Source organism: Brachionichthys hirsutus, chromosome 15 (genome assembly GCF_040956055.1).
Source record: "Brachionichthys hirsutus isolate HB-005 chromosome 15, CSIRO-AGI_Bhir_v1, whole genome shotgun sequence".
In the NCBI taxonomy this organism is placed as follows: domain Eukaryota; kingdom Metazoa; phylum Chordata; class Actinopteri; order Lophiiformes; family Brachionichthyidae; genus Brachionichthys; species Brachionichthys hirsutus.
The window spans coordinates 553,612-579,059 of record NC_090911.1 but is presented as its reverse complement, the minus strand read 5'-3'; the positions used below and the strand labels follow the sequence as shown (position 1 = coordinate 579,059).

The following is a 25,448-nucleotide window of genomic DNA, read 5'->3' as shown; positions in this document are numbered from 1 at the left end:
AAGGAAAAGCCGAAAGCCGACGATGAGAATGAGAATGAGAATGGTGGAACCTCGAGAAAAAGAAACGCACGGGGATGCTGTCGGCAGGACACGGGCCAATCAGAGGAGACATAACTTAACACACCCACCTGGCCAAAGACGAATGAGAGAAACCAACAAAGATGAACACAGGGCGTGTGATGGAGGGGGGGGGGGGGGGGGGGGCGTGTCCAAGGCCAGTCAGTTCTATGTCTCAGTTCAGTCACTCGTGTCCTTCTGTGGAGACGCCACCACCGTCTCCTCCTCCACCATCCCTCCATCTTCCCCTCTCGTCTGCTCCTCCGCTCTCCCTTCCTTCTCTTCAGCCAAGTCACTCTCTCCTCCCTCCTCCTCCTCCTCCTCCGCCTCCTCGTCTCCTGCGGTTTTAAGGCCCTCCTTCTCCGTAACTCTCGGTGGGTTTGTGGTCACGATGCCGCCGCCCAGCACTCCGGCCACGGCGCTCTGCAGCTCAGCCAGGGTGGAGGCGGTGGGGAAGCCCGGCAGGCTGAGCCCCCCGAGGCCTGGAGGGAGGAACAAGGAGGAGTAGAGGAGGCCGGGCGTCATGGAGGAGAGGAGGAAGGGGTTGAATGCCAGGGTACCAGCAGACATGCCGGCGGCAGCCAGAAGAGCCGCCGCGTCGCCGTTGAGGGAAACGTCAGTCGACGAATCAGCAGCTGGTATCTGAGCCGCTGAAGTGACATCATTAACTGACTTCTCCATCTTCTTCGCCTTCTTCACTCCTCCCTCCTTTCCCTCAGTCACCTCCCCTTCTTCCTCCTCATCCATATAACCGTCTTCTTTCTCCTCTCCCTCTCTCCTCTTCTTCCTCGTCACCCCTTCGTCACTTTCCACCTCCGTTGTTCCATTAGCATTCCCTGATGCGGAGGCAACGGCGGCGTTGGAAACGGCAGTGGCGGCTGTCGCCAGGCTGCCACCAAAGAGCCCGCCTATGCTGAACATGTTGGGGAGCGTGGCGGCCATGTTGGGCAGGCCTCCCATGCCGGGCAGCATCAGGGGCAGCATGGAGGCGGCAGCGGCGTGCTTTGGGTCGGTGGGTGCAGAGAAGGGCATCAGACTAGCAGCCAGCTGGAGGGGGTGGAGAGACGAGAGGTCCATCCCTCCAAACAAGCTGTTCAGCAGCAGAGGGTTGATGCTTCCTGCAGACGGGATTCAGAAGACGCGCTTTCAGCACCAACACAACGTCCAAAGCTCAGACTGTCATTTGTTATAGTCGTCCCGATATAACGCGGTTCATCTTCCGCCACTTCGTGGAGTTTTAATGCAATGTTTCAGATTTTATTTTTTGCACTTGAACGCACCTTGAAGCGGCTCAAGACGAAGGGGCGCGGTCGGAGGAACTGTGAAATACGCGCGAGTTGCTATTAATAACTTCTCATGTGTTCAACCGCGTAGGTTGATCATTAAAATTAAATTCGTTATTTCTAAAAGCTATCATGTTTATTTGTTAAGCGTTTGTTTTATAGCGCTCTTATTCTCTGTGTAAAAAGAGGCTTTTATTTTGTAGGAGCATAAACGTCACGCCCCTTTTGGGTTTTGTTTCTTCCTGTTGATACATGTAGCCGCTGCCGTTCCGCTGTGCTAAGCTATCCAATAAAGCAGCATGAGAGGCTAAAGACAGCACGAGTAGAATATTTGTTCTTCTGCACTCCAAGCCGCTCTTTCCTCGACCTGCACGCCTTAACATTATTAACAGGAAAACGTTTACTGTACGTACTATATATTTATATTTCTCAAACAAATGTTTAGTTCTGAAAAGGTTCTGATCTTTGGTTTCATTCTATAATCTGAAACAATCTATTTAGATTAATGCCTGACTGTTAAACGTGTATAAAGTGTGTGGTGAGGGGTTTTACAGCCTTAAAACATTTATGTACATGTATAATAATAAAAAAAATAAAGATGACTACATTGCGGATTTCACTTATTGCGGGTTGTTTTTGGAACGTAACCCCCGCGGAAAATGAGGGACTACTGTACACTGTATGTTCCGGACTGTAAGTCACTGTTTTTTTCCAGTTCGGCTGGTCCTGTATTTTGTCATTGATGTTAGACGTAGCACGACTTCACCGAGAAACGTTCCTAGTCTGTGAACCCTCACTGCCAATGGCAATAAACCACTTCTGATTCTGATATATTAAAGTACGTACAGTAAACTCCCAGCTATCGGCAGTTCCAGCTCAAGTATCTGGAACCTGGAAAAAACTGTCCCCGAGTCTGTTTGTCCTGCTCTTGTGCAGCCTGTGCAGGACAAACAGACTCAGGGACAGCCCCCCCCCCACAGAGCCATCAGCGCTCTGAACAACAACCAGCACTAAACAATATAACTACTCACCATGTGGAATAACTAATGTATTCTACTACTATATGCAAAGTACTGGACGCGCTCTCTGCATGCACTCCATCACCTTTGTGTTGTTTTCTTCCATCACTTGTATTTTATGTTGTACCGAAGCACCAGACGGATCTCGTTGTGTATCCACGATGCAATGACAATAAAGGCTTTCTCTTCTATTCTACGTCCCTCGGCTGGCCTGGGAACGCCTCGGGACCCCCCCAGGAGCGCTGGAAGAAGTGGCCGGGGAGAGGGAAGTCTGGGCTTCCCTGCTTAGGCTGCTGCCCCCCGCGACCCGACCCCGGGTATGATGGATGGATGGTGATAGAATGAGATCGGTAAGTTTCTTACCGGTAACGAGCTCGTTATGCTAATTCAGCCTCCCAGGTATGTTCTGTATCCTGTTGTGTAGCTGAATTACTGTCGATGTGTTTCGTTAACATACCGTATACCTATCCAGCTTGTGTATGCTACGTGAAGAATACACAACAAGCTATGCTACACACAGCATACACACGTAGCTGACGGGGTGTGGTGTGCTTGCTACAGGTAGCTGAACACCGGTAACCATAAATGTGTTTTGTTTTTGCGCAAAATTCCCAAAAAAGTGCAACTTATTGATGTTTTTCTTCTTCTTCATGATACATTTTTTGACTAGTGCAACTTGTACTTCATCTGATTATATACATATATATGTGTCCCGATGGGATTATTTAAGTCAGGGGTCACCATCGCGGTGCCCGCAAGGACCTTGTGAGTCGCCGTGAGCCCTTCTAAAAATAGCTGACCAGTGATGCGTCTAATGTTTCTATCCATCAATCCATTTTCTTCTCTTCCACACCTGCTTCATCTGCTCTGTGGGTCACAGATGTTACTGGAACCAATCCCAGTGGAGTACGGGTGAGAGGCGGGGTCACGGGAGTTACTGGAGCCAATCCCAGTGGAGTACGGGTGAGAGGCGGGGTCACGTGTGTTACTGGAGCCAATCCCAGTGGAGTACGGGTGAGAGGCGGTTCCACCCTGAAGCGTCCTCAGAGCATTGCGGCGCAACACGCAGACAGAGAACCTTTCAGGGGGGCAGAAACGGAGATAGTCATCACGACTCTCTCCGGGTCAACCCCCCCCCTTTTTTGTCCACCTACGTTTCACATATTAAGTGTCTTTGGAGTTTATTGTAATTTATTGTAACTTATGTAATCTATTGTCATTTTGCATCTGTGGTGTAATTTATTGTAAATTAATTGTTAGTTTGCATCGGTGGTGTAAAATCATTTTTAGTTTTCTAATGTTACTTTGCATCAATTGAGCAATTTAATATTCGTTTTATTTTTATTTGTATTGTTAAATGTCGATGATTTATGTACGAAGGACTTTCTCTTAGACAGGATGTTTGACTGTACTTGTACTGTAATACATGCTACTGTTTGACTGTACTTGTACTGTAATACATGCTACTGTGTGACTGTACTTGTAGTGTAATACATGCTACCGTGTGACTGTACTTGTACTGTAATACATGCTACCGTGAGACTGTACTTGTACTGTAATACATGCTACCGTGAGACTGTACTTGTACTGTAATACATGCTACCGTTTGACTGTACTTGTACTGCAATACATGCTACCGTTTGACTGTACTTGTACTGTAATACATGCTACTGTGTGACTGTACTTGTACTGTAATACATACTACTGTGTGACTGTACTTGTACTGTAATACATGCTACTGTGTGACTGTACTTGTACTGTAATACATGCTACTGTGAGACTGTACTTGTACTGTAATACATGCTACTGTGAGACTGTACTTGTACTGTAATACATGCTACTGTGAGACTGTACTTGTACTGTAATACATGCTACTGTGAGACTGTACTTGTACTGTAATACATACTACTGTGTGACTGTACTTGTACTGTAATACATACTACTGTGAGACTGTACTTGTACTGTAATACATGCTACTGTGAGACTGTACTTGTACTGTAATACATGCTACTGTGAGACTGTACTTGTACTGTAATACATGCTACTGTGAGACTGTACTTATACTGTAATACATGCTACCGTGTGACTGTACTTGTACTGTAATACATGCTACCGTTTGACTGTACTTGTACTGTAATACATACTACTGTGTGACTGTACTTGTACTGTAATACATACTACTGTGTGACTGTACTTGTACTGTAATACATGCTACTGTGAGACTGTACTTGTACTGTAATACATGCTACTGTGAGACTGTACTTGTACTGTAATACATGCTACTGTGAGAGTGTACTTGTACTGTAATACATGCTACTGTGAGACTGTACTTGTACTGTAATACATGCTACTGTGAGACTGTACTTGTACTGTAATACATGCTACTGTGAGACTGTACTTGTACTGTAATACATACTACTGTGTGACTGTACTTGTACTGTAATACATACTACTGTGAGACTGTACTTGTACTGTAATACATGCTACTGTGAGACTGTACTTATACTGTAATACATGCTACTGTGAGACTGTACTTATACTGTAATACATGCTACTGTGTGACTGTACTTATACTGTAATACATGCTACTGTGTGACTGTACTTGTACTGTAATACATGCTACTGTGTGACTGTACTTGTACTGTAATACATGCTACTGTGTGACTGTACTTGTACCGTAATACATGCTACTGTGTGACTGTACTTGTACCGTAATACATGCTACTGTGTGACTGTACTTGTACCGTAATACATGCTACTGTGTGACTTTACTTGTACCGTAATACATGCTACTGTGTAACTTTACTTGTACTGTAATACATGCTACTGTGTGACTGTACTTGTACTGTAATACATGCTACTGTGTGACTGTACTTGTACTGTAATACATGCTACTGTGTGACTGTATTTGTACTGTAATACATGCTACTGTGTGACTGTACTTGTACTGTAATACATGCTACTGTGAGACTGTACTTGTACTGTAATACATGCTACTGTGAGACTGTACTTGTACTGTAATACATGCTACTGTGAGACTGTACTTGTACTGTAATACATGCTACTGTGAGACTGTACTTGTACTGTAATACATGCTACTGTGTGACTGTACTTGTACTGTAATACATGCTACTGTGTGACTGTACTTGTACTGTAATACATGCTACTGTGTGACTGTACTTGTACTGTAATGCATGCTACTGTGTGACTGTACTTGTACTGTAATACATGCTACTGTGTGACTGTACTTGTACTGTAATACATGCTACTGTGAGACTGTACTTGTACTGTAATACATGCTACTGTGAGACTGTACTTGTACTGTAATACATGCTACTGTGAGACTGTACTTGTACTGTAATACATGCTACTGTGAGACTGTACTTGTACTGTAATACATGCTACTGTGTGACTGTACTTGTACTGTAATACATACTACTGTGAGACTGTACTTGTACTGTAATACATACTACTGTGAGACTGTACTTGTACTGTAATACATGCTACTGTGAGACTGTACTTGTACTGTAATACATGCTACTGTGAGACTGTACTTGTACTGTAATACATGCTACTGTGTGACTGTACTTGTACTGTAATACATGCTACTGTGTGACTGTACTTGTACTGTAATACATGCTACTGTGTGACTGTACTTGTACTGTAATACATGCTACTGTGTGACTGTACTTGTACTGTAATACATGCTACTGTGTGACTGTACTTGTACTGTAATACATGCTACTGTGTGACTGTACTTGTACTGTAATACATGCTACTGTGTGACTGTACTTGTACTGTAATACATGCTACTGTGTGACTGCACTTGTACTGTAATACATGCTACTGTGTGACTGCACTTGTACTGTAATACATGCTACTGTGTGACTGTACCTGTACTGTAATACATGCTACTGTGTGACTGTACTTGTACTGTAATACATGCTACTGTGTGACTGTACTTGTACTGTAATACATGCTACTGTGTGACTGTACTTGTACTGTAATACATGCTACTGTGTGACTGTACTTGTACTGTAATACATGCTACTGTGTGACTGCACTTGTACTGTAATACATGCTACTGTGAGACTGTACTTGTACTGTAATACATGCTACTGTGAGACTGTACTTGTACTGTAATACATGCTACTGTGTGACTGTACTTGTACTGTAATACATGCTACTGTGTGACTGTACTTGTACTGTAATACATGCTACTGTTTGACTGTACTTGTACTGTAATACATGCTACCGTGTGACTGTACCTGTACTGTAATACATACTACCGTGTGACTGCACCTGTACTGTAATACATGCTACCGTGTGACTGTACTTGTACTGTAATACATGCTACTGTGTGACTGTACCTGTACTGTAATACATACTACCGTGTGACTGTACCTGTACTGTAATACATGCTACCGTGTGACTGTACTTGTACTGTAATACATGCTACTGTGTGACTGTACTTGTACTGTAATACATGCTACTGTGAGACTGTACTTGTACTGTAATACATGCTACTGTGAGACTGTACTTGTACTGTAATACATGCTACTGTTTGACTGTACTTGTACTGTAATACATGCTACCGTGTGACTGTACCTGTACTGTAATACATACTACCGTGTGACTGCACCTGTACTGTAATACATGCTACCGTGTGACTGTACTTGTACTGTAATACATGCTACTGTGTGACTGTACTTGTACTGTAATACATGCTACTGTGTGACTGCACTTGTACTGTAATACATGCTACTGTGAGACTGTACTTGTACTGTAATACATACTACTGTGAGACTGTACTTGTACTGTAATACATGCTACTGTGTGACTGTACTTGTACTGTAATACATGCTACTGTTTGACTGTACTTGTACTGTAATACATGCTACCGTGTGACTGTACCTGTACTGTAATACATACTACCGTGTGACTGCACCTGTACTGTAATACATGCTACTGTGTGACTGTACCTGTACTGTAATACATACTACCGTGTGACTGTACCTGTACTGTAATACATGCTACCGTGTGACTGTACTTGTACTGTAATACATGCTACCGTGTGACTGTACTTGTACTGTAATACATGCTACTGTGAGACTGTACTTGTACTGTAATACATGCTACTGTGAGACTGTACTTGTACTGTAATACATGCTACTGTGTGATTGTACTTGTACTGTAATACATGCTACTGTGTGACTGTACCTGTACTGTAATACATACTACCGTGTGACTGTACCTGTACTGTAATACATGCTACCGTGTGACTGTACTTGTACTGTAATACATGCTACTGTGTGGCTGTACGTACTGTAATACATGCTACTGTGTGACTGTACTTGTACTGTAATACATGCTACTGTGTGACTGTACTTGTACTGTAATACATGCTACTGTTTGACTGTACTTGTACTGTAATACATGCTACTGTTTGACTGTACTTGTACTGTAATACATACTACTGTGAGACTGTACTTGTACTGTAATACATGCTACTGTGAGACTGTACTTGTACTGTAATACATGCTACTGTGTGACTGTACTTGTACTGTAATACATGCTACTGTGTGACTGTACTTGTACTGTAATACATGCTACTGTGTGACTGTACTTGTACTGTAATACATGCTACTGTGTGACTGTACTTGTACTGTAATACATGCTACTGTGTGACTGTACTTGTACTGTAATACATGCTACTGTGTGACTGTACTTGTACTGTAATACATGCTACTGTGTGACTGTACTTGTACTGTAATACATGCTACTGTGTGACTGCACTTGTACTGTAATACATGCTACTGTGTGACTGCACTTGTACTGTAATACATGCTACTGTGTGACTGTACCTGTACTGTAATACATGCTACTGTGTGACTGTACTTGTACTGTAATACATGCTACTGTGTGACTGTACTTGTACTGTAATACATGCTACTGTGTGACTGTACTTGTACTGTAATACATGCTACTGTGTGACTGCACTTGTACTGTAATACATGCTACTGTGAGACTGTACTTGTACTGTAATACATGCTACTGTGAGACTGTACTTGTACTGTAATACATGCTACTGTGTGACTGTACTTGTACTGTAATACATGCTACTGTGTGACTGTACTTGTACTGTAATACATGCTACTGTTTGACTGTACTTGTACTGTAATACATGCTACTGTGTGACTGTACCTGTACTGTAATACATACTACCGTGTGACTGCACCTGTACTGTAATACATGCTACCGTGTGACTGTACTTGTACTGTAATACATGCTACTGTGTGACTGTACCTGTACTGTAATACATACTACCGTGTGACTGTACCTGTACTGTAATACATGCTACCGTGTGACTGTACTTGTACTGTAATACATGCTACTGTGTGACTGCACCTGTACTGTAATACATGCTACCGTGTGACTGTACTTGTACTGTAATACATGCTACTGTGTGACTGTACTTGTACTGTAATACATGCTACTGTGTGACTGCACTTGTACTGTAATACATGCTACTGTGAGACTGTACTTGTACTGTAATACATACTACTGTGAGACTGTACTTGTACTGTAATACATGCTACTGTTTGACTGTACTTGTACTGTAATACATGCTACTGTGTGACTGTACCTGTACTGTAATACATACTACCGTGTGACTGCACCTGTACTGTAATACATGCTACTGTGTGACTGTACCTGTACTGTAATACATACTACCGTGTGACTGTACCTGTACTGTAATACATGCTACCGTGTGACTGTACTTGTACTGTAATACATGCTACTGTGTGACTGTACTTGTACTGTAATACATGCTACTGTGAGACTGTACTTGTACTGTAATACATGCTACTGTGAGACTGTACTTGTACTGTAATACATGCTACTGTGTGATTGTACTTGTACTGTAATACATGCTACTGTGTGACTGTACCTGTACTGTAATACATACTACCGTGTGACTGTACCTGTACTGTAATACATGCTACCGTGTGACTGTACTTGTACTGTAATACATGCTACTGTGTGGCTGTACATACTGTAATACATGCTACTGTGTGACTGTACTTGTACTGTAATACATGCTACTGTGTGACTGTACTTGTACTGTAATACATGCTACTGTTTGACTGTACTTGTACTGTAATACATGCTACTGTTTGACTGTACTTGTACTGTAATACATGCTACTGTGAGACTGTACTTGTACTGTAATACATACTACTGTGTGACTGTACCTGTACTGTAATACATACTACCGTGTGACTGCACCTGTACTGTAATACATGCTACTGTGTGACTGTACCTGTACTGTAATACATACTACTGTGTGACTGTACCTGTACTGTAATACATACTACCGTGTGACTGCACCTGTACTGTAATACATGCTACTGTGTGACTGTACCTGTACTGTAATACATACTACTGTGTGACTGTACTTGTAAATTTAAATGATTGAAAAAAGGTTCTAAAATGTTTTGTACGAGCTCAGCGGCCGCTGATATTTGTTGCGTAAAGATCAGTTTGCGGGCGCAGTGAAGGAGAGAACCCCGAAAACATTGCTGAAAAAAGACAAACACTAACAGCGAACGGGAGGAGGAGTCTTTTTTTTACCACCGTGAAAGATTGGCGATGACAAAGCGGCTCAATGTGGAGAGACATTTCCGACTGGGCCGAAACATTTTACCCCGCTAACTGCCCCCCGGGGCAGCGGCCTGCGAGCGCAGAACGCCCGTGAGCAGGGCGACCAGCTGTCCCGCATTTTAATGTTACCGCCACATATTTGATATTAATACTTAAAGTCATAGCGTCACCAGCGCGGGTTCGCTGCGCCTCTTTCTCTCCTTCACGCAAGCGAAACATGGAGGTCGTTTCTGATTGGATGCTCTGTCCTTCCGGTATGATTGACAGCTGCCTGTCATCGTTCACTGCATGCGGGTCTACTTTCCCACAACCAAACAAAGACGCTAACGCCGCGGGAAATGATCGTTTATCAGAGAAAAACACAGAACAATCCACTAAAGAACGCAGCTGCTCCTAAAACCGTGACCGGGAACAAGTTTATTCCTGCTAGAAGCAGCTCAGGAGGATTCTCAGTCCGTTCTGAAATCATCCTGCAGCAGCAGGTCTGACTGGGATTGGAGACCTGCTGTTTAAATTAGTTTATATATATATTTTTACCTGTTAAAACAACACAAGATTAGAAAAAATAATAATTGATAGCCCCATTCTTTGTGGAATGCTTATTTCCATGGTTTCTCAAGAGTTTGTATAAAATAAAAGACTTCTGAACAAGTCAAATCTGTTCCCTAACGTTGTTAATAATTAGTGTGAGTAATCATTAAACATGATCAGTGTATTTACATAGATGAATATCATTAATGATTAATGGTACATTGAGCAAACGTTTTATTTCAGAAGTGCGTATCAAACTGGTAGCCCTTTGCATGAATCGGTGCCCAGGAAGTAGCCCTCGGCTTCAAAAAGGTTCCCGACCCCTGGTTTAAGTACCGTATTTTCACACCCATAGGACGCACCCAAAAGTCTTAGATTTTTTTCAAAATGTGCCGCGCGTCCATTGGTCCGCGCGGCCTATTTGTTGTTGTAAGGCGGACTCAGTCAGGCACCTCGCGGAGTGATATGCCGATGCGCATCACCATGTTCCGTGTTGACGGAAGTGGCTGCCGGTCCCGCAGCAGAACACGGGAATAGAGCAGCGGAGAGAGAATCCAGCATTAATGAATCAATGGAGGAAGAGGAGGAAGCAAGAAGAAGACCTGCAGCAACTCGGTTCTTGCGATCGGCGACTCCGTGCGCGGCGATCTCACCAATACGGTCTAAACCGGAGTGAAGCTAGCTAGCGCGCTAACGGGCTAACTAGCAAGCTAGTTTATCATCATCATCCCCGGTGGATTAACCAAAGAACTCCAACCGTTCAACGTTAAACTGCGGGCTGCGTGGGAGCGCTGGACGACAGAAGGAGAACACAGTTCCACTCAGAGTGGAAGGCAGCGCAGCGCCACAGTTTGACTGGATTGTAGCTGCTTCGGCTAACTGTCTGCTAGCATTGTTGTTCGCTTCATTTCCGAGGCGCCGCACGGCACAGAAAGAGACTCTGACAGTGAAGAAAGAGGCTGGCATGTTTGACGGAGATCTAGCGCAGCTGTTCACTACAGAAACAGAGGATGAGGACTTTGATGGGTTTGATTAATGACTCTGTTTTGCTCCGTCTCTATTTCCTAAAATGCGCACTAGTATGCTTGTTTGATTGATGATGATTAAAGATGTGAGTACCAAACTCAGTTTTGCTCCTGCTTTATTTTGCGCACCTATCATGCCGGCGCCTTTTGATCCGCGCGCCCTTTGTATGTTTGAAATACCGAAAAATCAGCTGTTAATGAGACTGCGGCGAATCACCAGGTGCGTCATAAGGTCGTGAAAATACGGTATTCTGGTTATTCATGTTATAAATATATGTCAGTAATCTCTCTCCCTCTGTTTGTCTCTCTCTCTCTGTCTGCATGTCCTTCTGTCCGTGGTGCTGCAGAACCTGGACCTGTGTCCCTCACCGCTGATGTCCACATCGCTAGCATTAGCATTTATATGAGTCTTAGGTTCTGTCCAAGGTTTCTGCCTGTTAAAGGGAAGTTTTTCCTTGCCTCCGTCTCCAAAGTTCTCGCTCTTGTGGGTCCAGTTACCACCCCAACTCCGAAACATTGATTCTTTCCATCATTTCAAGTCACAACTCAAAACACATCTGTTTAAAACTGCATACTCAATCTGATGCCAACTGTCATTTTTTATTACCACATCACTTTAATTTATTTCAGTTAAATTTATTTTGGTTTTACCAATTTCTATTCTGTTAAATTCTTATTCTATACGGTGTCCTTGAGTGCCGAGAAAGGCGCCTTTAAATAAAATGTATTATTATTATAAGTTGGGTTCTGTCTCTCCCTGCTAATCCTGTGAAGCAGCGGTCCCCAACCTTTTTCCTGCCACGGACCGGTTTCATGCCGTGAAATCTTTTCGTGGATCGGCGGGGGGTGGGTGGGTGTATAATTAAATTTAAATTTAAAAAGAGGAATATAATCTTACCAATAAACTTTATATTATGCACTTGCAATAAATATTAAATAAATAATTAATAGTTACACAATATCTACTCACCATAAATTGCAGTCCCAATAATTACTTCTGTCCTTCATGGTTTTTTGTTTCATAAATTCCATATTCTTATTTTTTAATCTGGGTTCTTGTTTTTTAATCCGGGTGCTTGTTTTTTAATCCGGGTTCTTGTTTTTTAATCCGGGTTCTTGTTTTTTAATCCGGGTTCTTGTCTTTTAATCCGGGTTCTTGTCTTTTAATCCGGGTTCTTGTTTTTTAATCCGGGTTCTTGTTTTTTAATCCGGGTTCTTGTCTTTTAATCCGGGTTCTTGTCTTTTAATCCGGGTTCTGGTCTCAATGTGCCGAAGCAGTTTTGACCCCTTCATTGCTCGTTAACGGAGCGAATCAGCTGTTAATACCCGAGTTTTAAGTCTGAGTCCTGGTTTCTCTTCTTGGAGGTCAACGTCTCCTCTTCTTCCTCCTCTTCTTCCTCCTCGGTAGGACTTTTTTCCTCGGCAAAGAAGCGCTCCAAAGACTTTTGTTTCTTTTTATTAATTTTCGCGAGTTCACGGCTGTTTTTTTTTAGTAACGTATCAAGACGCGATTGTTACGTTGGAGAAAATCCGGTCGTTTTTCAAAATAAAACACCTTTTAGACGCTAATAATCGATACAACGGAAATTGTGTACATTAGTTGTTCTTTCTTTGCGGCCCGGTAACAAATGCCTCACGGACCGGTACCGGGCCGCGGCCCGGTGGTTGGGGACCACTGCTGTAAAGCGTCCTTAGATAACTTCCTGCTATGATCTGGTGCTGTAGAAATACACTGAATTCTCCGGAGAACATGGTAATAACCTTATAACCTTACGCAGGTCACACAGCTGCTAACGTATTCTCCGGTTTGTACCTGCCGACGAAGCCGCAGCAGAAGCCAGCGATGCCTGCGCAGCCTGAGCAGCCGCCGTCTGCGCAGCAGCGGCTGCTTTGGCAATTTCAGATTTCGGTCGTCGCCCCCGTCGACGGACACCCTCCTCCCTCACCACAGGACCGGTCAGGAGACGGTCAAACATGGCTTCTGGAAGAAAACCCTAAGCACAAGAAGATCTTAGGTTAATTATACTTCATTTGTATGCAGACACATTTCACAAATGCGAGCTCATTACTTTAGGGCAGTGCTTCTCCATTATTTTCTGTTGCGACATTTTGCGACCCCCCCCCATAAAAAAAGCACTCTTGAATCCTTAACGTAAAAAGAAATATGAAAAAGAAATACAGATCAACTTACAACAAAGAATAACTTTATTACCATTTTTTTAGTCAGCAACAGTAAATATTTGAAGTGCATCAGTTTGCCTGAATTTTATTTTTTAATCCTTAAACTACAATTTTTACAATTATATAATAAATTAAATAACATCAATAAATAATAAGAAATTAAAATTGATCGGCAACATTAACTCAGGAGCACAAAATATAAAACACTTTAACCTACAAAGCCAAAATGAAAAACCAATTGTGCTGATTTTCTTTTAGCAAAATGAGGAAGTCAGGTCTTCCCTCGTCTCCCACCGGAGACACGGTGAAGCCGAGCGCTACGTACGCTACGTACGCTACGTCATATTTCCTCGTCTCCCACCGGAGTCACGGTGAAGCCGAGCGCTACGTACGCTACGTCATATTTCCTCGTCTCCCACCGGAGTCACGGTGAAGCCGAGCGCTACGTACGCTACGTACGCTACGTACGCTACGTACGCTACGTACGCTACGTCATATTTCCTCGTCTTGGCTTTCGACCGACCTTCCTTTTATCACCTCCGTCTCTCCGTTAAATATTTCTCCGCGCTGTTTCTTGAGGGTTTGTTTACAACCGCTCTTCTTCTGCTAACACTCCCTGCGCGCACTCTGACAACCAGGGTGCCACTGCCAACTACTGCAGTGGATGTGCAATTACACTTTAATCTCGTACGGCAAAAAAAAAAGCACACTCTCCGCGGTCACAGGCGCCCCCCCCTGACATCGCACCGCGCCCCCCCCTGACATCGCACCGCGCCCCCCCTGACATCGCACCGCGCCCCCCTAGGGGGTCGCTCCCCACCATTTGAGAACCACTGCTTTAAGGTGTGACTCTTCACGGTTACTTACTGATTGTTTGACAATGTCTGTCCAGTCAGGGGCAACAGAAAACTCTGGATTCTCCAGTAACCATCTGGGGAGCTCTTTCATTGGTGGAGCCATGGCCCCGCCCATCTGAAAAAGGACAATCAATTCATTTGTACTGGAAAAATCACATACAAGCTCCAGCTGCTACACAGGCATCAGCTCACCTTGCGCCCGTTGCGTCGGTTGACCACAGGCACTCGCTCCTCGCCAGTCAGAGTGTTGATGTCGATTTTGTTGGGGTTCCGACAGCGATGGCGCTTCTGTTTGGGCTTAGAGAACTGGGACAGCAGCAGCTCCTCGCTCTTCTGTTGGGGATAGACAACAGCAGAACGACCGACTCCGTCTGTTACAATCAGCAACAGGAAAGAGTGGAGACGACGGACGTGGGGGAGGACGTACTGGCGTGAAGCCGGACATGTCCATGGCGTAGGTCGGGTGCTGCCTGAGCCACTCGCCCAGCTCTCTGCTGGACACGGCCGCATCCTTCTCCTCCATGCTGCCGGACGCCAGCGCTCTGGTACTGGGACTCTGTTCAGGGGCAGTGAGGGGTCTGTTGGCATGGACGCCACCCCGGACCCCCTCTACACTGGAAGGCCTCGTCTCCTCTGCATCATCCTGAATAGGACACAAGAAGAACTTCAGTGGACGCTCACAGGGATGCGTGTTGCTGCCCAGAGACCCCGACATGGACTCCGTACCCCTCCTGCGCTCTTGTTGATGAACAGCAGCTCCAGGCCCTCCACATTTTTCCTGCGGCCCCGCCTCCTCCTCATGATAGGCAGGTCAGCCTCCAGTGAGCCGTTGGCTCTGTGTCCAGAGGGCGGAGCTTGCTGTAGCAACTCCATCTGGGCTTTGAGGGAGGGGCTTGACACCAGAGAACTCGGGAAGCCAGCCAATGAGGGAGAGGCCTTGTGATGATGAGGCATACCCTGAACAACAAATGACGCCAGTTTTAGCTACCGATCACTGAGCTATTGACAGAGTGTGTTCGTGATCTCTACCGCGATCTCCACCGCGATCTCCACCGCGATCTCCACCGCGACCTCTACCGCGGTCTCTACCGCGATCTCCACCGCGACCTCCACCGCGACCTCCACCGCGACCTCCACCGCGATCTCTACCGCGACCTCCACCGCGACCTCCACCGCGACCTCCACCGCGACCTCCACCGCGATCACCGCGATCTCTACCGCGGTCTCTACCGCGATCTCCACCGCGATCTCCACCGCGACCTCCACCGCGACCTCCACCGCGATCTCTACCGCGATCTCCACCGCGACCTCCACCGCGACCTCCACCGCGACCTCCACCGCGATCTCCACCGCGACCTCCACCGCGATCTCTACCGCGATCTCTACCGCGATCTCTACCGCGATCTCCACCGCGACCTCCACCGCGACCTCCACCGCGACCTCCACCGCGACCTCCACCGCGACCTCCACCGCGATCTCCACCGCGACCTCCACCGCGACCTCCACCGCGACCTCCACCGCGATCTCTACCGCGGTCTCCACCGCGATCTCCACCGCGATCTCCACCGCGATCTCCACCGCGACCTCCACCGCGACCTCCACCGCGACCTCCACCGCGATCTCTACCGCGATCTCTACCGCGATCTTCACCGCGATCTCCACCGCGACCTCCACCGCGATCTCTACCGCGATCTCCACCGCGACCTCCACCGCGATCTCCACCGCGACCTCCACCGCGATCTCTACCGCGGTCTCCACCGCGATCTCTACCGCGATCTTCACCGCGATCTCTACCGCGACCTCCACCGCAATCTCCACCGCGATCTCTACCGCGGTCTCCACCGCGATCACCTTGGTCAGGTCTATGGCCTGGCTCTGGGACTCCACAGCAGCGTGGCTCTCCCTCAGCTGTGCTACCATCTCCATCAGGTTACGCCGCTTCGCCGCCCTCTCCGCCTCAATCTCGATCTTCCTCCTCCTCCTCCTCCTCTGTCGAGGCACCGTCAGGCTCAGCGCATCGTCCTGAAACATGGACACATCAGTCACCCCCGTCTGGAGACGGTCACGTTACGGTCACCAGAGAGACAGGCAAGGACTAACAAGTAGCAGCATGCTAATAGGCTCCTCCTCCTGCGTAGTACTTGAAATGCTCCTAGTTAGTTTGGCGTAACTGATCTATGAGCGTTTAAAATGATCCGTTTCGACTCACGTGTGCTGATGCAACACTCACACGAACCTGCGGGGATACGGTTTGATCTTCACTCCCAACGTAAGGCGGGTGGAGGCCGGCCATCGCCAGCTCAGTCAGACTCCGTCTTTGCAGTGGGCTCTCGGTTGCTGTGGATACAGCCGCCGTGGTTGCCATGGAGCCATGCGCTGGCAGCAGGTTGCCGGGGAAGTCAAAGATGTGGCGTCTGTTGACGGGCCACTTGCCCTTTAGGACGACCTCACAGATGTTATCCATTCTGTTAATCATCACTCGATCCTGCGAGATGGAGAGAATAAAGAGGAGACAGCGATAACAGAGAGGCTGATCAGTGGGCGGCGCCGGGGGCAGTCGTCCACGTCTTTTTACCTTTGGCCAAAATGAGAAGCCGTACGCGCGCTCCTGTAACGCCTGCAGCGCAGACGTTTCCTGCGGATCGTCGGGGCAGAACCCATCTCGGGTTTCATTCTGGGCTGATGTGCTCACAGACGCGATGCTCTCCTCATCAAAGTTCTTCTGCTCCGATGCTGCAGAGAGGAAACATGGAATCGCTTCTAATTCATCAAAGGGATCCAAACCCATTTGATCCTCTTGACCCGGGAACATGGACCGATTCAATCTCTGCCATCGTGAGGAACTACGACTCTACTGTCTTCTTGTCCCCTGAGGGGTCGCCACAGCAACCCAAACTTCTCCACCTGTCCTTTGCATCGTCCTCCCCAACACCAGCCACTCTCATGTCCTCCCTCACTACGTCCATGTCTCTTCTCCTGGGTCGTCCTCTAGTCCTGTCCTTTGCATCGTCCTCCCCAACACCAGCCACTCTCATGTCCTCCCTCACTACGTCCATGTCTCTTCTCCTGGGTCGTCCTCTACTCCTGTCCTTTGCATCGTCCTCCCCAACACCAGCCACTCTCATGTCCTCCCTCACTACGTCCATGTGTCTTCTCCTGGGTCGTCCTCTAGTCCTGTCCTTTGCATCGTCCTCCCCAACACCAGCCACTCTCATGTCCTCCCTCACTTCGTCCATGTGTCTTCTCCTGGGTCGTCCTCTAGTCCTGTCCTTTGCATCGTCCTCCCCAACACCAGCCACTCTCATGTCCTCCCTCACTACGTCCATGTGTCTTCTCCTGGGTCGTCCTCTAGTCCTGTCCTTTGCATCGTCCTCCCCAACACCAGCCACTCTCATGTCCTCCCTCACTACGTCCATGTCTCTTCTCCTGGGTCGTCCTCTAGCCCTGTCCTTTGCATCGTCCTCCCCAACACCAGCCACTCTCATGTCCTCCCCCACTACGTCCATGTCTCTTCTCCTGGGTCGTCCTCTAGTCCTGTTCCCTGGCAGTTCCATCCTCGGCATCCTTCTACCGATATAGTCCCTGTCTCTCCTCTGGACATGTCCAAACCATCAAAGTCTGGTCTCTGACCTTGTCTCCAAAACGTCTGTCTAACCTTCACTGTCCCTTTTATTGTCTCATTTCTAATCCTGTCCAACCTGGACACTCCCAAGGAGAACCTCAGCATCCTCATCTCCTCCACTTCTAGCTCCGCCTCCTGTCCTTTCCTCAGAGACACAGTCTCTAAGCCGTCCATCATGGCTGTCCTCACCACTGTCTCTATGCCGTCCATCATGGCTGTCCTCACCACTGTCCCGTTGTCCTCGCTGACACTCTATCACAGTAGGGACTTTGAATGCAGTCCCTCCTCACTCCTAAACTCTTCCATCCCTCTTCTCTCTCTGCTGATGCTCTCGTCTTCCTCCTCTTCTTCGTCTCCGTCTTTAACCCACAGTCATCCGGTGTCCAGCAGCGTCCCGGGGGTTAACCACCCTGCTGGGGGTCGTTAACCCGGCCCTCAACTGACCCGATTAGCATGTTTGATTTGGGAAACGGCACACGCTACGTTAGCTCCTGCTAACCGTGCTAGCATGAGGCTGCAGGAGACGCACTAGAAATAAATCTGAGCGATGATGACTGCACTGCAAACAAACAGCGAAACAGCCAGACGTAGTTCATGCAGTCCGACTCGCCGGTATAAACGTGCGCCTCACCTTCAGCTTGAGAGGATTTCTCTGACTTGTCATCTTCATCTTCCTCGTCTGGGCTTTTCTCTGCGTCAGCCGACTTGGGAGATTCTGTGTCGTCTCTCTCCTCTTCATCGTCCTCCGTTGTGGTCTTGTGGCCTGGTTGTGCTTTCGGTGAGGGGTCAGGGCACTCGGACGGTTCAGAGGTCACTTCCTTCTGTTCCTCCAGGCCGATCCCAGGAGTCGAACTCTTCCTATCCTCCATGAAGTCTTGGTCATCTCCCAACTTGGAGCCCTTCTCTCCCTCGCCACTCAGCTCCCCTTTCTGCTCCTCCATTTCTCCTTTCGGCTGGGCCTCCTCCTCTTTCTTCACCTCATTTATTGAAGCTGCACTTTCATCTTTGCCCTCTTTGAGACCCCCACCATTTTCCTTCTGTTCGAGGGTTTCAGTTTCGCTAAATGGAACGTCGTTAGGATTTTCTTCCGATTCAATTTTCACATCCATTTCTGTTTCCTCGGTCTTCACCTTCCCTTCTTCCTCTCCATCTCCTGCTGCAGCAGTAAGTTTGGCGGCGGCCGCTGACGCGCTGGCCAGCACTGCAGGCGTGAGGAGGGGTGCGCTGATCCCTTCCTCCCTTCCCATAACCTTGGGGGTCTCACTCTGGGCTCCCGGATATATCCCAGCCCCTCGCTGGCTGCTCAAGCGCTGGTAGGATTCCAGAAAGGCCAGGCTCGGGTCATTTAAGATGTGATAATCTGTCCTGCTCACTCCGTGCTTAGACGCCCCCAGGAGAAGGTCCCGGTCGTGGCGGCCGCACTCCCACCACTCTGGGAGGTCTGGAGAGGGCTGGCAGAGCGCGAGGCGCTCAGAGAGCAGCGGGTGAGGGAGGACCTGCTCTCGGATTCGCCGGAGCAGCTCAATGCGATACAGTGTGCGAGAGGCGCGCTCCTCTGTGATGGGGTCAATGATCAAGGTCGGGTCCGAAAGTTCTGATGAGATCAAAGACAGCGGAGGAAACTTAACATCTCGGTCTGATCCCGCCTTTGCTTCCGTTGAACCGTTCCCACTTACCCGTTTCAGTCTTGACCTGCATTCTGCAGACCCGTTTGCACATGGCGATGAACGAGTAGTAATACTTTTCCAAGCTGTCGTCCGTTTTCTTGTCCAGCCGAGCGAAGGCCCTGAACTGCATCCAATCAAACGTCTGTCGCCGGGTGTCAAAGACGACGCCGAAGGTGGACACGACGCGGTAGAAATCAGCCTCCTCACGACGAGTCCACCTGAGGACACAATCAGAGCCGATGTTCAGGAGGCCGCCGTGCCGGGCGGCGCCCACACACACCGAGAACACGGCTGGAACGGCAACGCTACCTTTGCCTTCGCTCCTTGTAGAACATGGCGCCGTCCGCCAGCAGGGCGTTGGTCGTCATCACCGATGACGCTTCTGGCATGAACTGCCCACCTTTGGCAAAGTAAGTACTTCCTTTGGCCAAATAAGGACTTCCCTCCGCCACGAACACCGCAGTTCCATCCTGAGTGTAAGTTGCCCCTCCTCCTGTATCTGTAACCATAGCGACGGAAGGAAGGAACTCTCGGCGCCGTCGCCTGCGCCCGTCAGGCCGGCTGAGCGCCTCCTGGCGGAGCTGCTCTCTTCGGTTGGAGCGCTGATACGCGGTGACGAGGCGGCGCAGACGCGCAGTCAGTGCTGAAGCTGCGGGCCAATAGAGCTGCCTGTTGGAAGCTCCGCCCATGGCAGGAGCACTTTGACCATTTTCACCTGATTTAGCTGCAACAGGGGAGGAGCGAGGACAAGGGATGAGGACATCTGACCTCATGACCACGCTATGTTCACTTTGAGCCGACGCTGCTCCCCCCTCACCGTCGGCTTCGCCTTCCGTGGCGTCGTCTTTGTCATCCAGTGGAGAGTTGGTGAAGTCGTCCAAGTCGTCCTTAAAGGGCATCCGCATCGGCTTGTACTCCGGGTCCTCGTCCTCGCTGCGTGGGTTGGAGGGACAGGAGAGACGATACAATGAAGAGGACAGAGACTCACGAGAAAATGTCAAGTCAGACATCGAGACAAAACCAAGTAAAGAACGACATTAATCTGGGGGCTGTAAAAACAAACTGGTCTCGCCTCTCCTCCACTCACACCTCATATCAGGCCCGCCTCCACATTTGTCCCCGCCCCCTGAACAATACCATACAACACGAGTAGCCGGTAGGGGATCAATAATGGTATTCGATGCATTTAAGCAGGGTCATTATTTCGATCTTTTGTTTCCTGTAAATTATATTGATAGTAGAGAATATATTAATATTATGAAGAAAAGCATTCTTCCTTTCATTTGGGACAGTTTTAATGATGATCACATACGAGCAGCATGTTAGGGTGCGTTCCCACTGCACCAAGAGGACTCGGTTCCTTTGGGAGCAAATTCCTGCATTTATAATTCTTTGAAAGGTCTGCGTTCACACTGTCATTTATTCATGGAACGAACTTTCGGAGCAGCGTCGCGTGGCTGAAAAAGGCGCTCGTCGATTGGACAAAGTAGACGGGGAAGTCCCGCCCTCTCCCGTGTTTTTTTGTTTGAGTGCGCCGTTACGGCTGCTGCTCCTTTAGGGAGGGAACCTCATTTAGTTCTGGCCTAAATCATAAATGTTACACAACGCTAGTCGTTTTTAACAGACAAAGTCGCTGGGGATCAGTAAAGTCTCCGGATCAGTTCAGAACAACGGAATGAGAAACTATCGCTGCCGATCAGCTGATTCTCCGCTCTGCGCTGGACTGTGTTAAAGCACCGTGGAGCTGCAGGGAGAAGTCCTATCAGTTACCGGTGATACGTAGCTGGTTCTGAAAAAAATATTAAAGAATTATAACGCATATTTAGTTCATGAAATCTACACACAGCAGTGCATATTTCACCACTTTTAGTTTTTCTGGTAACTGAGCTTCCCCTGCAGAGCAACTTGGAGTACTCTCTGTACTTCCTCTACCAGAGATGTACCGTGTAGCATCACTACGTACAGCTGATCCTGCCTTTGCTCCACCGAAAGGAACCAAGACCCTCCTTTTCAGGCGGACTTTTTTGGTCCTCTCCAGAGTCCGGATGCGCGTTCCCACTGGCCCAAAAACGGAGAGGTGTATCCGAGGAAAGGAACTCTGGTCAGTTTAAAAGGGAGCAAACAGCGGCAGTGGGAATGCACCCTTAATGTTCAATGGACCTTTTTTCTGTGAGGAACCTGGAAAGGCTTATTTAGTTATTGATTTTATTAGTAGTGTTTTTATTTATATTATTAATAGTGTTTTTATTTATATTATTAATAGTGTTATTTATTTTATTAATAGTGTTATTTATATTATTAATAGTATTATTTATTTTATTAATCGTGTTATTTTATTAATTAATCATGTTGTTTATTTATTTTATTAATCGTATTATTATTTATTTTATTAATTAATCATGTTGTTTATTTTATTAATAGTGTTATTTTTTATTTTATTAATAGTGTTATTCTTTGTTTTATTAATAGTGTCATTGTTTATTTTATTAATAGTGCCATTATGTATTTTATTAATAGTGTCATTATGTATTTTATTAGTAATGTCATTGTTTATTCTATTAATAGTGTGATTATTTTATTAATAGTGTTATTATTTATATTAATAGTGTTATTATTTATTTTATTAATAGTGTTATTCTTTATTTTATTAATAGTGTTATTTATTTTATTAATAGTGCTATTTATTTTATTAATAGTGCTATTATGTATTTTGTTAATAGTGTTATTATTTATTCTATTAATAGTGGTATTATTTGTTTTATTAATAGTCTTATTATTTATTTCCTCACTTCTTTTCTGTGAAGGGTTATTTGATGGCTGTCTGGAAAACAATAAATGTTTAGCCCCTCCCCCCCCGTGTCATCGTCACACTTTTCCTGTACAAACTGACCCCCCATCAGAGAAGGGAAGAGTTTGGGGACCCCTGCCTTATATGGTCTTTCAGCACTAAACTATTTTAACCCCTGCATGCAATCGTTTTGTGCTCCTTCCTGCTTACCCCTCGACACCGTCTGCCATCACGTCGGAGCCCCTCTGCTCGGCGGCAATGGCCTTGGCGTCCGGCATGCCCACCCGCTCCAAGAAACAGAGGGCGGGGTCAGCTCTCATGGAGTTGTACTTCTCATAGCCTGGAGAGGAAACAGACAGGACAGTCAATCAATAAATCAATAAATCAATAGATACAGGGAAACGCCATGAAAGAAGAGTGGAGAGGAAGTTGGGCTTATGAGCTCACTTCTAGACCCCCCCCCCCCCCCCCCCCCGACACACACTAAATGCAGCAGCGCAAGGGCAGAACCAGCTGCTGATGAGACAGCTAGTCCAGGTGTGTGCGCTGATCCAAGAGAAGGGGGGAGGGATGGGGGGTGTCCATCAGGCAGAACAGATTAGAGTGTGCAGATCCTCCTGAGACACATCGGGACAGGGGGGGGGGGGGGGGCAGAGAGGAGTCGAGGAGAGATAGGAGACAGAAACATGCCGCCTCTTCTTTGACCTTTCCTTCATCCGTCCTTCCTTCTTTTTCCTCCATCACATTTCAATTAGGAAAGACACAACGCGTCACCGCACACACCCGTGCACACACACACACACACACACACACACACTGTTTATCACCATCAATTTGTGTTGTTTTCTTCTTCTATTACTTGTATTTTATGTTGTACCAAAGCACCAGACGGAGCGGCGCTGCCAATCTATTCTATTCTACACAGGTTTATCACCAGGGCCTTTCCAGCATCACTCGTCCGTGTGTGTGTGTGTGTGTGTGTGTGTGTGTGTGTGTGTGTGTGTGCGTGACCCCCCCCCCCCCCCCCCCCCCCCCCCGAGTGAGGGTTATGATTAACTGAGGCTGAGCCCTTCTCTATTCCTCTGCGTGCACATCCTAATCAGACCCTCATTCATTAATATGAATGAGGGTCTCCATCCATTGCACACACATCATCGGCGGTCTCTCGTAGTCGAGCATGACTGTCCTCCTCCTTGGTCCTTGTGGGTCTTCAGGTGGGCATATAGCCCTATTCTGGACCCAGTTATTCTGGTGCAGTGTGGACAGGGGAACGTAGTGGTGGTGGGTTTGGGTTGGGCCTGTTTGGTGGTTGCTCTCTCCTTCCTGAGTCTGCGCTTCTCTTGTGCAGCATGACGGAGGTCATCGTTGTTCTGTCCCGCCCCCTCACGAACAAGGTTTCTCCAGGTCGCCCTGACTGTTGCCGTGTCTTCCCAGGATTTAAGGTCGATGTGGCACTTCTTCATGTTTGTCTTGATGTTATCCTTAAACCTCTTCTTTTGGCCTCCCGGGGCCCGTTTCCCTTCAACGAGCTGGGAATAGAGGACTTGTTTTGGGAGGCGAGAGTCAGGCATGCGGATAACATGGCCAGTCCATCTGAGCTGGTGTTGGGCAACGATGGCAGTGATGGTGGGAATATCAGCCTCCTCCAGGACGCTGGTGTTGGTGCGCCGATCCTCCCAGCTAAGCCTGAGGATTTTTTGGAGGCATCTCTGATGGTACGTCTCAAGTGCCTTTAAGTGCCTGCTGTATGTAGTCCAGGCTTCTGATCCATACAGGAGGGTGGGAAGTACCACGGCTTCATAGACCAAGATTTTGGTCTTTGCTTGGAGGTCGCGGTTCCCAAAGACTCTTTCTTAGCTTTGAGAAAGCTCCACTGGCACAACTGAGGCGATGGTGTACCTCGTCATCAATGACAGCCTTTGAAGATAAAAGGCTGCCAAGGTATTGGGAAGTGGTCCACATGCTCCAGTCTGATGTTGTCAGTGGAGATGCTTGGGGGTAGGACAGGCATACTCCTGTCTGGTTGTGGTTGGTGGAGAATTTGTGTCTTTTTTATGTTGATGGCTAGACCAAGCTGTTTGTATGCCTTCGCAAAGGCAGATAGCATGCACTGTAGGACCTCTTCTGAGAGGGCTACGAGGGCGTTGTCGTCCGCATACTGCAGCTCCATGATGAACGTGGTGGTGGTTCGACCTTTAGCCCTGAATCGGTTGATGTTGAGGAGTTGACCGTCGGTTCTATACATACTTTCGACTCCCCGTGGCAGATGCTTGCTTATGAGATGGAGTATAGCAGCAACAAAGATGGAGAATAATGGTGGAGCGATGACACAGCCCTGTTTGACTCCAGTGTCAACCCGGAAGGGTTCCGATTCGTCTCCACCGCCACAGAGTACCGTGGCTGACATATTGTCATGCAGCAGTCTCAGTACCCGGATGTATTTGCCAGGGCAGCCAATCTTTGCCAGAACCAGCCAAAGGGCCTGACGGTTTACCGAGTCAAAGGCTTTGGTGAGGTCTATGAAGGCCATGTATAGTGGTTGATTTTGTTCCCGGCATTTTTCCTGCAGTTGTCGAGTGATGAAAATCATGTCTGTGGTTCCTCTGCTTGGGCAAAATCCACTTTGAGACTCAGGAAGGATGCTTTCTGACAGGGGGGTGAGTCTGTCGGCCAAGACCCGAGCAAGGGCTTTCCCTATGGTGGACAGGAGAGAAATGCCACGGTAATTCCTGCAGTCTGCCTTGTCTCCCTTC

At 47.3% G+C, this 25,448-nt stretch overlaps 2 protein-coding genes across 2 annotated transcripts in view; one reads left to right on the top strand and one right to left on the bottom strand.

Moving 5' to 3' along the window:
• Positions 1-237: 237 nt before the first annotated feature.
• chd7 (chromodomain helicase DNA binding protein 7) overlaps positions 238-25,448 on the bottom strand; it is a 60,428-nt gene continuing 35,217 nt past the window's right edge. The window contains 14 exon segments of the mRNA XM_068748787.1: positions 238-1,175; positions 13,394-13,574; positions 14,629-14,733; positions 14,811-14,951; positions 15,046-15,261; positions 15,345-15,575; positions 16,470-16,640; positions 16,849-17,103; positions 17,194-17,375; positions 18,872-19,834; positions 19,917-20,125; positions 20,217-20,631; positions 20,725-20,840; positions 22,906-23,035. Of these exon segments, the coding sequence (XP_068604888.1) occupies positions 238-1,175; positions 13,394-13,574; positions 14,629-14,733; positions 14,811-14,951; positions 15,046-15,261; positions 15,345-15,575; positions 16,470-16,640; positions 16,849-17,103; positions 17,194-17,375; positions 18,872-19,834; positions 19,917-20,125; positions 20,217-20,631; positions 20,725-20,840; positions 22,906-23,035 (4,253 nt within the window).
• Positions 15,587-16,299, top strand: LOC137904261 (uncharacterized; the record flags this gene model as incomplete). Its single annotated transcript, XM_068748419.1, has 2 exons — positions 15,587-15,595; positions 15,628-16,299. Coding segments are annotated over exons 1-2 (681 nt in total), but the record flags the coding sequence as incomplete, so codon positions are not given.